Consider the following 18,849-nt stretch of genomic DNA (forward strand, 5'->3'; position numbering starts at 1 on the left):
ATAAGGATTATCTAATTGTAGCAAAAAACCACAAGAATTATATTTATGGAAAAGTGCAGGAAGTTTTTCAAAGAAAACAGTGGACTAGGAAGGGTAAATATTGAACCATAGTAATATTTACTACACAATGAATAGGTATTGTAATGAATAGTTTTTTATACATCTAGGGCTAAAATCTTACATGATAGTTTACTTTATTACTTGATTTGAAGATCTGCTTTTTAACTAGGATCGTTCTTCATATATGAATAAGATGTGATATGATTGCCAATGAGACAACTATCCACACCAGAGTCCAACCCACCTGGATTTAAGTTATTAAAGGTCACCGCCTTCAACAATGAGCAAAACCCATACAGTATAGTCAGTCAATAAAGGCCCAGATGTAACAAAATGTGGAACAATTCAAACGATGAAATCAACAGCCTGATTTATGACAAAACAATAAATGAATACAGACATGACAGACAGTAACCATTGACAACCATTGAATTACAGGCTCCTGAGTTAGTACAGACACATACATAATGTAGTGGGGTTAAACATGTTTGTGAGCAATCAACCCTCCCCTAACCTGGGACAGTGGTGTAACAGCACAACAGAAGAACAAAATGTAGAACATCAGTTAGAAATGACTAGACTTAATAGATAAGCATAGGCACAAACAACAGTAGAACATCAGTTAGAAATGGCTAGACTTAATAGATAAGCATAGGCACAAACAACAATTAACATAAGGCGAAAGACAAAAAGTACCTATTTAAGAGTAAGTTCACTTACTGAAAGATAGTTCCAAGCCAATTAAAACTAACCACACTAATGAATAAGTTATGCTCTCAGAGACTTCAGTGTCAACCAGTACACATCCAACAAATTTAGTGTAAAAAAGTCATAAACATGGCAAAATATATGTCCTTAACATTGATAGGATGTAGGATCATAAGTTTTCATAAATGAAAAGCAATACATGTTTTGTTATGTTTTAATTTATCAAAAACAAAAGGTTAATGTAACCATACAAATCACATTACTATGGTGTTAAAGTGATATCCTTTGAAAATAAGTATTCAACTGATCAATAACTTTATATGGATCTTAGACCAAATAAAAATATATGTTTATTCAAAGGATTTATATATATATATACATTATTTGACTTACTTGTATATCAGATCCAGCATGGGAGTTTATGTCCAAGTTCAGTCATACTATGTATGTTCCATAGACTCATACAGGCAGTGAGATTTTGCTGGGATAAATTTCAAGAAGAAGATCCTTGCAGATTTGTTAAAACTTCAGGTATTTTATCAGCATGGAACATGACTTATTAAAATAAATATGATGTTTAAAGTCTTCCAAAAAGAAAAGTCAAAACTACTTGTCACATTGTCAAGAGTAGCTGTGCTATGTATTCACCTTTTTTTTTTTATCAGTAACAGAGTAAGTTTCTTCAGTAAAAAGTTTGAAATAGTTTTTCTTCCATAGAATTACTTGTTAAAATCTTAACAGTTACCCTGTCTTTTGGCTAAGCTTTGAAAACATATTTGCCTCAAGGAATGCAAGCTTTACATTTTCTACTCTAAAATTTAAGATAATTATGATTAAATTTAGAAGTCAGATTTTTAAGTTTGTTTATTTCAGATGCTTATATACCAATTCACCAGTTTTGGTCAGAAACCATTGATTACTTTGAGTTTCAGCGATGTGGTGGTTTGATTTCTCATGTAAACAGAATGTTAGGGAGTGAAGTGAATAAAGCACAAGGTCTTTCTGCTGCTGGTTCAGAACAAACATTGTCTCTAATGTCCTCTGCTGTCTCCAAACGATCAGGTATGTGTTAGTGAGGGAAGTAAATAAAGCACAAGGTCTTTCTGCTGCTGGTTCAGAACAAACATTGTCTCAAATGTCCTCTGCTGTCGCCGAACGATCAGGTAGGTTGAAGTGAAGTAAATATATCACCAGGTCTTTCTTCAGCTGTTTCAAAACAAAAATTGTCTCAAATGTCCTCTGCTGTCTCCAAACAATCAGGTAGGTTGAAGTTAAGTAAATAAAGAACCAGGTCTTTTTTCAGCTGTTTCAGAACAAAAATTGTCTCTAATGTCCTCTGCTGTCTCCAAACAAGCGGGTAGGTTGAAGTTAGTTAAATAAAGCACCAGGTCTTTCTGCAGCTGTTTCAGAACAAAAATTGTCTCTAATGTCCTCTGCTGTCTCCAAACAATCAGGTAGGTTGAACATCGGTTTAAGACATTATATTCCAACCATTCTGTCAGTAGGCAAATAAAATAGGACCCTGGAATTTTAATTGGAATAGGAATGTCAGGCTAGTGATGCACACCCAAGTGAGCTGCTAGTGAGGTTTCATGACAATCCTATTTGTACCATTGACATTGAACTGTAAACTGGCATTGTTTTTATACAATGCAGGTTTTTTGGGTAAAGATTGCATGAAATGCAATCAAAAACCTTATGGTACTGACTTGATATCTATACCTTCCAAGGTTTATCACTACCTTTGATAGTTCAAACAAAATAGTGCAGTGAAAGTAATCATTATTTAGATCCTTTCTAGTCAATATCATGCAATTTATTGATAATATGTTATTCTTTGATATTTAAGTTACAATATGATGTGTATTTGAATTACCATACTTGTCAAGAAAACATTTTTTTATTAAAATTACATAAGTAATGCATGGTGTATGAATCTGTTATGAATATAGGTTCAACTACAAATGCACAATCATAAACAAAGGAAGATAAATCCAACTCAAATTTTTAACTTTCCTAGCAAAATACAATTCAATGTTTTATTTAAAAATTTACACAAAATTGCAAAAATGAAAGCAATCTTTACACTTCAGTGCTCACAAGCACTTTGATTGTTACTTGTATTTTAAAAGAATAAACATGAATACTTTAACTCTTTAGTAAAGTTAAAATAGTATATGAAATAAAGTATACAAAACAATTTCCCTGAGTTTTTCAAGTCCTTCCTTTAAAAATAATTTGATGTGGGTCATATAGAATTATGTAGCATTTACATGTTAACATTTTGTTTTCAACTTCATAAGATATTGGAAAATATATATGTAGAATTGAAATTTATTGTAGATGATTACCCTGCTTTAGAGATGCCAAGTGGTAACAGTTTAATGGAGTTATTAGATGGCTTAGTTATGATGTATCACATAGCAGCACACAAACAGTTAGGAAAGGTAATTACAGACATATAGTTTGATGGAGTTATTAGATGGCTTAGTTATGATGTATCACATAACAGCACACAAACAGTTAGGAAAGGTAATTACAGACACATAGTTTGATGGAGATATTAGATGGCTTAGTTATGATGTATCACATAAAGTGGGGTGCCCAGTCAACAAATTTGATCGATTTGGGTTAACGGAATAACACACGGCTATATTTTATATCATTGGAAAGAGGAGAACAAGCCTCGTCGAAATATTGATGTCGTCGTTGTCTGCAGTGGTCACGATTTTCTTAAATTTGGGTCAAAGGTCAAATCTAAAATTTCAAGGAAAACGTAGAGTCATGTTTAGACAGCTGGCCACCCCTACATATTTGCGTTTATAGCAAAATAAATTCGAATAATTCAAAGGATTATAACTATAGTTTCTATATTTAGGACTAATTTGATAATTTTATTGCCAAATATGGTTCGAGATTGACATTTGTACTTATAGGGTGCACATTTACAATTTTCATTCAGCTGTTAAATAACAATGACCTTGACCTTTTAAAAGTTCCAAAATCGGAATTTTTACATAAGATTTGATACAAGTGATCTTTCGAGATGTTTTTTAGATATTAACATTTATAAGTTGCCCTCCCAAAATGTAATTTTTTATGTCTTTTGATAGAAGGTGTTTGTCATGATTTTCTGGGTAAATATCCAATTTTCTTTTGGTAAACGTGGAAGCACATCAAATAGTAATTAGTTCCAAAACTGATGAATATTAATGCAGAATTGATTGAATTAGCAGGTCTGAGTATATATTTGCTTTACAGAAAAGAAAAAAAATGCAAACGGTGAAAAACGGGGAGGGTTTATGTTTAAGTTATGAAAACAAAATGAGAATTAGAAACAGCAGGCTAATCACTCCATCTTACACACTTATATCAAGTGTAATGTACATGACTTATCGAACATAAATTGGCCTACAACTGACATGAAGTTAAAGATTATCTACAAAAAGAAAGTTTTGTACAGCATCGATGTATTTTACAAACACTTGTAAACAACATCAATCTAATTAAATTATAGATCTTTGATTTCGTTATCCTCATTTGAGCTTATATATAAGAGCACACGAGTTAATAAAGATCAGAATTTTAATAAGAGCGAAACAACATAGAAAAATTGCCGAAGCTATTAGTAGCTATTACGTTTCATTGTCTACTGTTAAGTTGAAAGCCCACCGACTAGGTTTAGGTAAGAGAGCTTATTTCAGTTGTTCTTTTTTAAATCGCATTCGACGCAAGTAGCAGAATGCGAGGCATACAGAATACAATCTGATGGTGATGGCGGCAACACCGTAAACTATTTGTATAGCTTTATATTTCAGAGGGCAGAGGAACTGGATGATTCATACTTTGTATATAGATCCATTGTGTCACGAAGTTTCTTTCATATAATCATTATCCTTGACCTCATATTCATGGTTAAGTGACTGCTAAAAAACTGTATAGCTTTTTTCGTCATGTGAATGTCTCAATTATCATGAGTTCTAGGATAACTATATTTGGTTACTAATATATGGTATCCTTGCAAGGTCTACATGACCGTCAGACATGATTCACCTGACCTCGACATAATTTCACGGATCAGTGAATAAGGTTAAGTTTCAGTGGTCAAGTCCGTACAGTCTCAGATAGTAGTGGGTTAAATATATTTGGTGTATGGAATGGTAACAAGGTGTAAATGATTTTGTGGCAGAGTTCATCTGACCTTACCGCATTTACATGGAATATTGATAGTGTTAATTTTATGTAATACTTGTTGTATAATATAAAAATTAAGAGATGTGGAAGCAAGCAATTAAAGGCAACCTTACGGCCTTCGACAATGTGAAAAACTAATACCTTATGGTCGGCTATAAAAAGGTCAGTTATGAAAAAAATGAAAGAATTCATTTGAAAAAAAACTAACGACCTGATTTATAATAAAAGCTAGTTTTTACGGTAATGATGTTTATGATCATACATTTCTCAGACTATTGATGACGTCCTTTTATTAGTTTTCAGTAAGGGAACACCAATTTGATTTCGAAAACAGGGAGGGAATGAGGATTTTGAAAATGAATTACTTGGCCTGGTATGAACTGAAATAATTGACTTTGCACAAGACAGGATGAGAATGAACACTCTTCAACATGAAATGCAAGACAGTTGAGGATATGAATGTTTACAAAAGTAAAATATTCTACCCTAACGGAGAGTACTATTATATCGGTACTTTGTGTTTTTTTTGTTCATGTTAGTTGTTTTTGTGCTTCATGCCGATTTGATAAGTCAAGCCATTTCAAACTGTTTTTCAGCAGATTTTTCTTACGCTGTGTTGTTATACCATTATCCAGGTCAGGTGAGGGTTGAAGGATCACAAACATGTTTAACCCCCTCCAAATTCTGTATATGTCTGTCCAAAATCAGGAGCCTGCAATTAAGTGGTTGTCGTTGTTTGCTGTCTGTTGTATCTGTTTTTTTGTTGTTGCACGAACGGTGGTATATTTTTCTTGTCGTTCCCACCGAGAGGGATTTAGGTCGAAAACATCATACAGGGTGTGAAACAAAACTGACCGATTTGATTCTTATACTACAATTATAACAAAATATTTATTTAATAAAAAGTTTAAAGTTTTGAAAATCAGACACAAAACAGATTTCTCCGAACAAAGTGACAATCTACAAAGTTAGCTAGCTATTCACAACAAATAAATCAACCATGCAACAAGCAAAAAAGACAGATGTTTTGGGTGACCTCTGTCCTTGTTAATGACCTAATAGTGTAAGCAACAAAATGATTAATGGCACGAGATAATCCATGTTTAATCAATACCAAAATGTTGACTTAATTTGTGTTTTTAATTGCTAATTTCTTCAAAACGTTTTTATTTCACGCATGCAATTTGGCACACACATGCACTGTGTCTTATTGCTTAAATCAGAGTAAAAAATATTGTGATGATACACGTAATAATTTTGCTTTCGATGAAAATAGGGTAAATTTCGAGTAAAATTTTACTCTTACTAAAATGCTGAAATACTTATATCAAAATCATTTAAATACTTTCCGATTTCGTTATACGATATATTTAATATATAAACTATATTATAGGTACTGTTTTAACTACCAAAAAAGAATGCAATAATTTTATTTGTCATGTTAAAGATTCCCCGTACAATACAGTATCTGGTGGTACCCTGTAAAAACACGAAATTTAGAAAATCGTGACCACGGGAACTTACGACGACAATCATGATTGCAAAATATAATGATTTTCCTATAATGTGCCAAAAAATCAGCTGTGTGTTATCCGTTAACTTAAACTCGTTAACTAGAGGACTTTTTGGACATTGGGCACCCTACTAATAGCAGCACACAGTTATGAAAGGTAATTACAGACATATTGTCTGTGTTTTTGTTTGTTATATCCTACTCAAGGGTATTTCAAATTAATTTTTGTAGAGGATGGGGCATCCATGTTTTATTGACTCCACATCTAGTTCTTATATGATTTTACCAGATATAAAGAATTACATACATATAATTTCAGAGATGTAACCTGAGAGACAATATGAAAGAGTTTGTAGAATCATTACAAGACACACAAGAGAAAATCAACAGGTGTCCTCCTGATGAGGTATACAGTTATGTAACTTTATCTTTTTATATAGCTTTATATATTTATGTAACTTTATCTTTTTATATAGCTGTATATATTTATGTAACTTTATCTTTTTGTATAGCTGTATATATTTTTTATTGTATTAAGAAATCATCTGTTGTTGGTTTTCTCTTCACAATCTATATGTCAGCATAAGTATGTGTTTTAATACACCTGACCATTTTTGGAAAATAAAGGTTTTGTCTTTGGACTGTGCAATTCAATATTGTGTGGTTTATTTTGGTGTATTAGACCCTCCCTCTAGTTCAGAAAACCAAATGCATAAATCTAAAAGACACAAGAACAGGCTTAATTTCAATTTTTAATATTTACATTTCATCTGTAAAAAGAAGACACAACTGTGCAAGGTCATTCACCTATTCTATGGGTTGTGGAATGGACATCACCTATTCTATGGGTTGTGGAATGGACATCACCTATTCTATGGGTTGTGGAATGGACAACCACCTATTCTATGGGTTGTGGAATGGACAACCATTCACCTATTCTATGGGTTGTGGAATGGACATCACCTAGTCTGTGGGTTTTGGAATGGACATCACCTATTCTATGTGTTATGGAATGGACAACCATTCACATATTCTATGGGTTGTGAAATGGACAACCATTCACATATTCTATGGGTTGTGGAATGAACAATGTTCCAGGCCATTCACCTATTCTATGGGTTGTGGAATGGACAATGTTCCAGGTCATTCACCTATTCTATGGATGTGGAATGGACATCACCTATTCTATGGGTTATTGAATGGACAACCATTCACCTATTCTATGGGTTGTGGAATGGACAACCGTTCACCTATTCTATCGGTTGTGGAATGGACAACCATTCACCTATTCTATGGGTTGTGGAATAGACAATGTTCCAGGTCATTCACCTATTCTATGGGTTGTGGAATGGACAATGTTCCAGGCCATTCACCTATTCTATGGGTTGTGGAATGGACAATGTTCCAGGCCATTCACCTATTCTATGGGTTGTGGAATAGACAACCATTCACCTATTCTATGGGTTGTAAAATAGACAACCATTCACCTACTCTATGGGTTGTTGAATGGACATCACCTATTCTATGGGTTGTGGAATGGACATCACCTATTCTATGTGTTATGGAATGGACAACCATTCACATATTCTATGGGTTGTGAAATGGACAACCATTCACCTATTCTATGGGTTGTGGAATGAACAATGTTCCAGGCCATTCACCTATTCTATGGGTTGTGGAATGGACAATGTTCCAGGTCATTCACCTATTCTATGGATGTGGAATGGACATCACCTATTCTATGGGTTATTGAATGGACAACCATTCACCTATTCTATGGGTTGTGGAATGGACAACCATTCACCTATTCTATCGGTTGTGGAATGGACAACCATTCACCTATTCTGTGGGTTGTGGAATGGACAATGTTCCAGGTCATTCACCTATTCTATGGGTTGTGGAATGGACAATGTTCCAGGCCATTCACCTATTCTATGGGTTGTGGAATGGACAATGTTCCAGGCCATTCACCTATTCTATGGGTTGTGGAATAGACAACCATTCACCTATTCTATGGGTTGTGGAATAGACAACCATTCACCTACTCTATGGGTTGTGGAATGGACATCACCTATTCTATGGGTTATGGAATGGACATCACCTATTCTATGGGTTGTGGAATGGACATCATCTATTCTATGGGTTGTGGAATGGACATCACCTATTCTATGGGTTGTGGAATGGACAACCGTTCACCTATTATGTGGTTGTTGAATGGACAATGTTCCAGGTCATTCACCTATTCTATGGGTTGTGGAATGGACAGTGTTCCAGGTCATTCACATATTCTATGGGTTGTGGAATGGACATCACCTATTCTTGGGTTGTGGAATGGACATCACCTTTTCTATGGGTTGTGGAATGGACAACCATTCACATATTCTATGGGTTGTGGAATAGACACCACCTATTCTATGGGTTGTGGAATGGACAACAATTCCCCTATTCTATGGGTTGTGGAATGGACATCACCTATTCTATAAGTTGTGAAATGGACATCACCTATTCTATGGGTTGTGGAATGGACATCACCTATTTTATGGGTTGTGGAATAGACATCACCTATTCTATGGGTTGTGGAATGGACATCACCTATTTTATGGGTTGTGGAATGGACATCACCTATTCTGTGGGTTGTGGAATGGACATCACCTTTTCTATGGGTTGTGGAATGGACAACCATTCACCTCTTCTATGGGTTGTGGAATGGACAATGTTCCAGGCCTTTCACCTATTCTATGAGTTGTGGAATGGACATCACCTATTCTATGGGTTGTGGAATGGACAACCATTCACCTACTGTAAATTCAGAAATTATTGCGATGTTTTTATTATTGCGAAAATGCGACAGGGTTATAAACGCAATAATTTAAACTTGCATTTTGAAATTTTGTATATGAATTAAACAGGATTTTTCTCAAAATCACAAAAATTAAAATCGTATTTTAATCAAAATTGACAAAATCCCAATAATAAATGCACACAATAATTTCTGAATTTACAGTATTCTATGGGATGTGGAATGGACATCACCTATTCTATGGGTTGTGGAATGGACATCATCTATTTTGTGGGTTGTGGAATGGACATCACCTTTTCTATGGGTTATGGAATGGACAACCATTCCCCTATTCTATTGGTTGTGGAATTGACATCACCTATTCTATGGGTTGTGGAATGGACAACCATTCACCTATTCTATGGGTTTTGGAATGGAAGTCACCTATTCTATGGGTTGTGGAATGGACAACAATTCACTTATTCTATGGGTTGAGGAATGGACAACCACTCATCAATTCTATGGGATGTGGAATGGACATCACCTATTCTATGGGTTGTGAAATGGACAACCATTCACCTATTCTATGGGTTGTGGAATGAACAACTATTCACCTATTCTATGGGTTGTGGAATGGACAATCATTCACCTATTCTATGGGTTGTGGAATGGACATCACCTATTCTGTGGGTTTTGGAATGGACAACCATTCACCTATTCTATGGGTTGTGGAATGGACAACCATTCACCTATTCTATGGGTTGTGGAATGGACAACCATTCACCTGGTCTATGGGTTTTGGAATGGACATCACCTATGCTATGGGTTATGGAATGGACAACCATTCACCTATTCTATGGGTTGTGGAATGGACAAGCATTCACCTATTCTATTGGTTGTGGAATGGACATCACCTATTCTGTGGGTTGTGGAATGGACGACCATTCACCTTTTCTATGGGTTGTGGAATGGACAACCATTCACCTATTCTATGGGTTGTGGAATGAACATCACCTAGTTTGTGGGTTTTGGAATGGACATCACCTATTCTATGGGTTATGGAATGGAAAACCATTCACCTATTCTATGGGTTATGGAATGGACAACCATTCACTTACTCTATGGGTTGGGGAATGGACAACCATTCACCTTTTCTATGGGTTGGGGAATGGACAACCATTCACCTATTCTATGGGTTGTGGAATGGACAACCATTCACCTATTCTATGGGTTATGGAATGGACAACCATTCACCTATTCTATGGGTTGTGGAATGGACAACCATTCACCTATTCTATGGGTTGTGGAATGGACAACCATTCACCTTTTCTATGGGTTGTGGAATGGACAACCATTCACCTATTCTATGGGTTGTGGAATGGACAACCATTCACCTATTCTATGGGTTGTGGAATGGACAACCATTCACCTATTCTATGGGTTATGGAATGGACAACCATTCACCTATTCTATGGGTTGTGGAATGGACAACCATTCACCTTTTCTATGGGTTGTGGAATGGACAACCATTCACCTTTTTTATGGGATATGGAATGGACAACCATTCACCTATTCTATGGGTTGTGGAATGGACAACCATTCACCTATTCTATGGGTTGTGGAATGGACAACTATTCACCTATTCTATGGGTTGTGGAATGGACAACCATTCACCTATTCTATGGGTTGTGAAATGGACAATGTTCCAGGCCATTCACCTATTCTATGGGTTGTGGAATGGACAACCATTCACCGTTTCTATGGGTTATGGAATGGACAACCATTCACCTATTCTATGGGTTGTGGAATGGACAACCATTCACCTATTCTATGGGTTATGGAATGGACAACCATTCACCTATTCTATGGGTTGTGGAATGGACAACCATTCACCTTTTCTATGGGTTATGGAATGGACAACCATTCACCTTTTCTATGGGTTGTGGAATGGACAACCATTCACCTTTTCTATGGGTTATGGAATGGACAACCATTCACCTATTCTATGGGTTGTGGAATGGACAACCATTCACCTATTCTATGAGTTGTGAAATGGACAATGTTCCAGGCCATTCACCTATTCTATGGGTTGTGGAATGGACAACCATTCACCTTTTCTATGGGTTATGGAATGGACAACCATTCACCTATTCTATGGGTTGTGGAATGGACAACCATTCACCTATTCTATGGGTTATGGAATGGACAACCATTCACCTATTCTATGGGTTGTGGAATGGACAACCATTCACCTTTTCTATGGGTTATGGAATGGACAACCATTCACCTTTTCTATGGGTTGTGGAATGGACAACCATTCACCTTTTCTATGGGTTATGGAATGGACAACCATTCACCTATTCTATGGGTTGTGAAATGGACAACCATTCACCTATTCTATGGGTTGTGGAATGAACAATGTTCCAGGCCATTCACCTATTCTATGGGTTGTGGAATGGACAATGTTCCAGGTCATTCACCTATTCTATGGATGTGGAATGGACATCACCTATTCTATGGGTTATTGAATGGACAACCATTCACCTATTCTATGGGTTGTGGAATGGACAACCATTCACCTATTCTATCGGTTGTGGAATGGACAACCATTCACCTATTCTATGGGTTGTGGAATGGACAATGTTCCAGGTCATTCACCTATTCTATGGGTTGTGGAATGGACAATGTTCCAGGCCATTCACCTATTCTATGGGTTGTGGAATGGACAATGTTCCAGGCCATTCACCTATTTTATGGGTTGTGGAATAGACAACCATTCACCTATTCTATGGGTTGTGGAATAGACAACCATTCACCTACTCTATGGGTTGTGGAATGGACATCACCTATTCTATGGGTTGTGGAATGGACAACTGTTCACCTATTATGTGGTTGTTGAATGGACAATGTTCCAGGTCATTCACCTATTCTATGGGTTGTGGAATGGACAGTGTTCCAGGTCATTCACATATTCTATGGGTTGTGGAATGGACATCACCTATTCTTGGGTTGTGGAATGGACATCACCTTTTCTATGGGTTGTGGAATGGACAACCATTCACCTATTCTATGGGTTGTGGAATAGACACCACCTATTCTATGGGTTGTGGAATGGACAACAATTCCCCTATTCTATGGGTTGTGGAATGGACATCACCTGTTCTATAAGTTGTGAAATGGACATCACCTATTCTATGGGTTGTGGAATGGACATCACCTATTTTATGGGTTGTGGAATAGACATCACCTATTCTATGGGTTGTGGAATGGACATCACCTATTCTGTGGGTTGTGGAATGGACATCACCTTTTCTATGGGTTGTGGAATGGACAACCATTCACCTCTTCTATGGGTTGTGGAATGGACAATGTTCCAGGCCTTTCACCTATTCTATGAGTTGTGGAATGGACATCACCTATTCTATGGGTTGTGGAATGGACAACCATTCACCTACTGTAAATTCAGAAATTATTGCGATGTTTTTATTATTGCGAAAATGCGACAGGGTTATAAACGCAATAATTTAAACTTGCATTTTGAAATTTTGTATATGAATTAAACAGGATTTTTCTCAAAATCACAAAAATTAAAATCGTATTTTAATCAAAATTGACAAAATCCCAATAATAAATGCACACAATAATTTCTGAATTTACAGTATTCTATGGGATGTGGAATGGACATCACCTATTCTATGGGTTGTGGAATGGACATCATCTATTTTGTGGGTTGTGGAATGGACATCACCTTTTCTATGGGTTATGGAATGGACAACCATTCACCTATTCTATTGGTTGTGGAATTGACATCACCTATTCTATGGGTTGTGGAATGGACAACCATTCACCTATTCTATGGGTTTTGGAATGGAAGTCACCTATTCTATGGGTTGTGGAATGGACAACAATTCACTTATTCTATGGGTTGAGGAATGGACAACCACTCATCAATTCTATGGGATGTGGAATGGACATCACCTATTCTATGGGTTGTGAAATGGACAACCATTCACCTATTCTATGGGTTGTGGAATGAACAACTATTCACCTATTCTATGGGTTGTGGAATGGACAATCATTCACCTATTCTATGGGTTGTGGAATGGACATCACCTATTCTGTGGGTTTTGGAATGGACAACCATTCACCTATTCTATGGGTTGTGGAATGGACAACCATTCACCTATTCTATGGGTTGTGGAATGGACAACCATTCACCTGGTCTATGGGTTTTGGAATGGACATCACCTATGCTATGGGTTATGGAATGGACAACCATTCACCTATTCTATGGGTTGTGGAATGGACAAGCATTCACCTATTCTATTGGTTGTGGAATGGACATCACCTATTCTGTGGGTTGTGGAATGGACGACCATTCACATATTCTATGGGTTGTGGAATGGACAACCATTCACCTATTCTATGGGTTGTGGAATGAACATCACCTAGTTTGTGGGTTTTGGAATGGACATCACCTATTCTATGGGTTATGGAATGGAAAACCATTCACCTATTCTATGGGTTATGGAATGGACAACCATTCACTTACTCTATGGGTTGGGGAATGGACAACCATTCACCTTTTCTATGGGTTGGGGAATGGACAACCATTCACCTATTCTATGGGTTGTGGAATGGACAACCATTCACCTATTCTATGGGTTATGGAATGGACAACCATTCACCTATTCTATGGGTTGTGGAATGGACAACCATTCACCTATTCTATGGGTTGTGGAATGGACAACCATTCACCTTTTCTATGGGTTGTGGAATGGACAACCATTCACCTATTCTATGGGTTGTGGAATGGACAACCATTCACCTATTCTATGGGTTGTGGAATGGACAACCATTCACCTATTCTATGGGTTATGGAATGGACAACCATTCACCTATTCTATGGGTTGTGGAATGGACAACCATTCACCTATTCTATGGGTTGTGGAATGGACAACCATTCACCTTTTCTATGGGTTGTGGAATGGACAACCATTCACCTTTTTTATGGGTTATGGAATGGACAACCATTCACCTATTCTATGGGTTGTGGAATGGACAACCATTCACCTATTCTATGGGTTGTGGAATGGACAACTATTCACCTATTCTATGGGTTGTGGAATGGACAACCATTCACCTATTCTATGGGTTGTGAAATGGACAATGTTCCAGGCCATTCATCTATTCTATGGGTTGTGGAATGGACAACCATTCACCTTTTCTATGGGTTATGGAATGGACAACCATTCACCTATTCTATGGGTTGTGGAATGGACAACCATTCACCTATTCTATGGGTTATGGAATGGACAACCATTCACCTATTCTATGGGTTGTGGAATGGACAACCATTCACCTTTTCTATGGGTTATGGAATGGACAACCATTCACCTTTTCTATGGGTTGTGGAATGGACAACCATTCACCTTTTCTATGGGTTATGGAATGGACAACCATTCACCTATTCTATGGGTTGTGGAATGGACAACCATTCACCTATTCTATGAGTTGTGAAATGGACAATGTTCCAGGCCATTCACCTATTCTATGGGTTGTGGAATGGACAACCATTCACCTTTTCTATGGGTTATGGAATGGACAACCATTCACCTATTCTATGGGTTGTGGAATGGACAACCATTCACCTATTCTATGGGTTATGGAATGGACAACCATTCACCTATTCTATGGGTTGTGGAATGGACAACCATTCACCTTTTCTATGGGTTATGGAATGGACAACCATTCACCTTTTCTATGGGTTGTGGAATGGACAACCATTCACCTTTTCTATGGGTTATGGAATGGACAACCATTCACCTATTCTATGGGTTGTGAAATGGACAACCATTCACCTATTCTATGGGTTGTGGAATGAACAATGTTCCAGGCCATTCACCTATTCTATGGGTTGTGGAATGGACAATGTTCCAGGTCATTCACCTATTCTATGGATGTGGAATGGACATCACCTATTCTATGGGTTATTGAATGGACAACCATTCACCTATTCTATGGGTTGTGGAATGGACAACCATTCACCTATTCTATCGGTTGTGGAATGGACAACCATTCACATATTCTATGGGTTGTGGAATGGACAATGTTCCAGGTCATTCACCTATTCTATGGGTTGTGGAATGGACAATGTTCCAGGCCATTCACCTATTCTATGGGTTGTGGAATGGACAATGTTCCAGGCCATTCACCTATTTTATGGGTTGTGGAATAGACAACCATTCACCTATTCTATGGGTTGTGGAATAGACAACCATTCACCTACTCTATGGGTTGTGGAATGGACATCACCTATTCTATGGGTTGTGGAATGGACATCACCTATTCTATGGGTTGTGGAATGGACATCATCTATTCTATGGGTTGTGGAATGGACATCACCTATTCTATGGGTTGTGGAATGGACAACCGTTCACCTATTATGTGGTTGTTGAATGGACAATGTTCCAGGTCATTCACCTATTCTATGGGTTGTGGAATGGACAGTGTTCCAGGTCATTCACATATTCTATGGGTTGTGGAATGGACATCACCTATTCTTGGGTTGTGGAATGGACATCACCTTTTCTATGGGTTGTGGAATGGACAACCAGTCACCTATTCTTTGGGTTGTGGAATAGACACCACCTATTCTATGGGTTGTGGAATGGACAACAATTCCCCTATTCTATGGGTTGTGGAATGGACATCACCTATTCTATAGGTTGTGGAATGGACATCACCTATTCTATGGGTTGTGGAATGGACATCACCTATTTTATGGGTTGTGGAATGGACATCACCTATTCTATGGGTTGTGGAATGGACATCACCTATTTTATGGGTTGTGGAATGGACATCACCTATTCTGTGGGTTGTTGAATGGACATCACCTTTTCTATGGGTTGTGGAATGGACAACCATTCACCTCTTCTATGGGTTGTGGAATGGACAATGTTCCAGGCCTTTCACCTATTCTATGAGTTGTGGAATGGACATCACCTATTCTATGGGTTGTGGAATGGACAACCATTCACCTACTGTAAATTCAGAAATTATTGCGATGTTTTTATTATTGCGAAAATGCGACAGGGTTATAAACGCAATAATTTAAACTTGCATTTTGAAATTTTGTATATGAATTAAACAGGATTTTTCTCAAAATCACAAAAATTAAAATCGTATTTTAATCAAAAATGACAAAATCGCAATAATAAATGCACACAATAATTTCTGAATTTACAGTATTCTATGGGATGTGGAATGGACATCACCTATTCTATGGGTTGTGGAATGGACATCATCTATTTTGTGGGTTGTGGAATGGACATCACCTTTTCTATGGGTTATGGAATGGACAACCATTCACCTATTCTATTGGTTGTGGAATGGACATCACCTATTCTATGGGTTGTGGAATGGACAACCATTCACCTGTTCTATGGGTTTTGGAATGGAAGTCACCTATTCTATGGGTTGTGGAATGGACAACAATTCACTTATTCTATGGGTTGTGGAATGGACAACCATTCATCAATTCTATGGGATGTGGAATGGACATCACCTATTCTATGGGTTGTGAAATGGACAACCATTCACCTATTCTATGGGTTGTGGAATGAACAACTATTCACCTATTCTATGGGTTGTGGAATGGACAATCATTCACCTATTCTATGGGTTGTGGAATGGACATCACCTATTCTGTGGGTTTTGGAATGGACAACCATTCACCTATTCTATGGGTTGTGGAATGGACAACCATTCACCTATTCTATGGGTTGTGGAATGGACAACCATTCACCTAGTCTATGGGTTTTGGAATGGACATCACCTATGCTATGGGTTATGGAATGGACAACCATTCACCTATTCTATGGGTTGTGGAATGGACAAGCATTCACCTATTCTATTGGTTGTGGAATGGACATCACCTATTCTGTGGGTTGTGGAATGGACAACCATTCACATATTCTATGGGTTGTGGAATGGACAACCATTCACCTATTCTATGGGTTGTGGAATGAACATCACCTAGTTTGTGGGTTTTGGAATGGACATCACCTATTCTATGGGTTATGAAATGGAAAACCATTCACCTATTCTATGGGTTATGGAATGGACAACCATTCACCTATTCTATGGGTTGGGGAATGGACAACCATTCACCTATTCTATGGGTTGTGGAATGGACAACCATTCACCTATTCTATGGGTTGTGGAATGGACAACCATTCACCTATTCTATGGGTTGTGGAATGGACAACCATTCACCTATTCTATGGGTTGTGGAATGGACAACCATTCACCTTTTCTATGGGTTGTGGAATGGACAACCATTCACCTATTCTATGGGTTGTGGAATGGACAACCATTCACCTATTCTATGGGTTGTGGAATGGACAACCATTCACCTATTCTATGGGTTATGGAATGGACAACCATTCACCTATTCTATGGGTTGTGGAATGGACAACCATTCACCTATTCTATGGGTTGTGGAATGGACAACCATTCACCTTTTCTATGGGTTGTGGAATGGACAACCATTCACCTTTTTTATGGGTTATGGAATGGACAACCATTCACCTATTCTATGGGTTGTGGAATGGACAACCATTCACCTATTCTATGGGTTGTGGAATGGACAACCATTCACCTATTCTATGGGTTGTGAAATGGACAATGTTCCAGGCCATTCACCTATTCTATGGGTTGTGGAATGGACAACCATTCACCTTTTCTATGGGTTATGGAATGGACAACCATTCACCTATTCTATGGGTTATGGAATTGACAACCATTCACCTATTCTATGGGTTGTGGAATGGACAACCATTCACCTTTTCTATCGGTTATGGAATGGACAACCATTCACCTTTTCTATGGGTTGTGGAATGGACAACCATTCACCTTTTCTATGGGTTATGGAATGGACAACCAATCACCTATTCTATGGGTTGTGGAATGGACAACCATTCACCTATTCTATGGGTTGTGAAATGGACAATGTTCCAGGCCATTCACCTATTGTATGGGTTGTGGAATGGACAACCATTCACCTTTTCTATGGGTTATGGAATGGACAACCATTCACCTATTCTATGGGTTGTGGAATGGACAACCATTCACCTATTCTATGGGTTATGGAATGGACAACCATTCACCTATTCTATGGGTTGTGGAATGGACAACCATTCACCTTTTCTATGGGTTATGGAATGGACAACCATTCACCTTTTCTATGGGTTGTGGAATGGACAACCATTCACCTTTTCTATCGGTTATGGAATGGACAACCATTCACCTTTTCTATGGGTTGTGGAATGGACAACCATTCACCTTTTCTATGGGTTATGGAATGGACAACCATTCACCTATTCTGTGGGTTGTGGAATGGACAACCATTCACCTATTCTATGGGTTGTGAAATGAACAATGTTCCAGGCCATTCACCTATTCTATGGGTTGTGGAATGGACAACCATTCACCTTTTCTATGGGTTATGGAATGGACAACCATTCACCTATTCTATGGGTTGTGGAATGGACAACCATTCACCTTTTCTATGGGTTGGGGAATGGACAACCAT

The 18,849-nt window shown here is 37.7% G+C and overlaps 1 protein-coding gene across 1 annotated transcript in view; it reads left to right on the forward strand.

The window, feature by feature from the left end:
* Window positions 1-18,849, forward strand: part of LOC127727227 (E3 ubiquitin-protein ligase RNF123-like) — a 65,489-nt gene that overhangs the window by 26,916 nt on the left and 19,724 nt on the right. Inside the window, exons 19-23 of the mRNA XM_052234701.1 lie at window positions 22-93; window positions 1,173-1,299; window positions 1,642-1,830; window positions 3,112-3,215; window positions 6,795-6,881. Of these exons, the coding sequence (XP_052090661.1) occupies window positions 22-93; window positions 1,173-1,299; window positions 1,642-1,830; window positions 3,112-3,215; window positions 6,795-6,881 (579 nt within the window). The remainder of the gene's footprint in view (window positions 1-21; window positions 94-1,172; window positions 1,300-1,641; window positions 1,831-3,111; window positions 3,216-6,794; window positions 6,882-18,849) is intronic.

The sequence above is a fragment of the Mytilus californianus genome, unplaced genomic scaffold (genome assembly GCF_021869535.1).
Source record: "Mytilus californianus isolate M0D057914Y unplaced genomic scaffold, xbMytCali1.0.p SCAF_19, whole genome shotgun sequence".
NCBI lineage: Eukaryota > Metazoa > Mollusca > Bivalvia > Mytilida > Mytilidae > Mytilus > Mytilus californianus.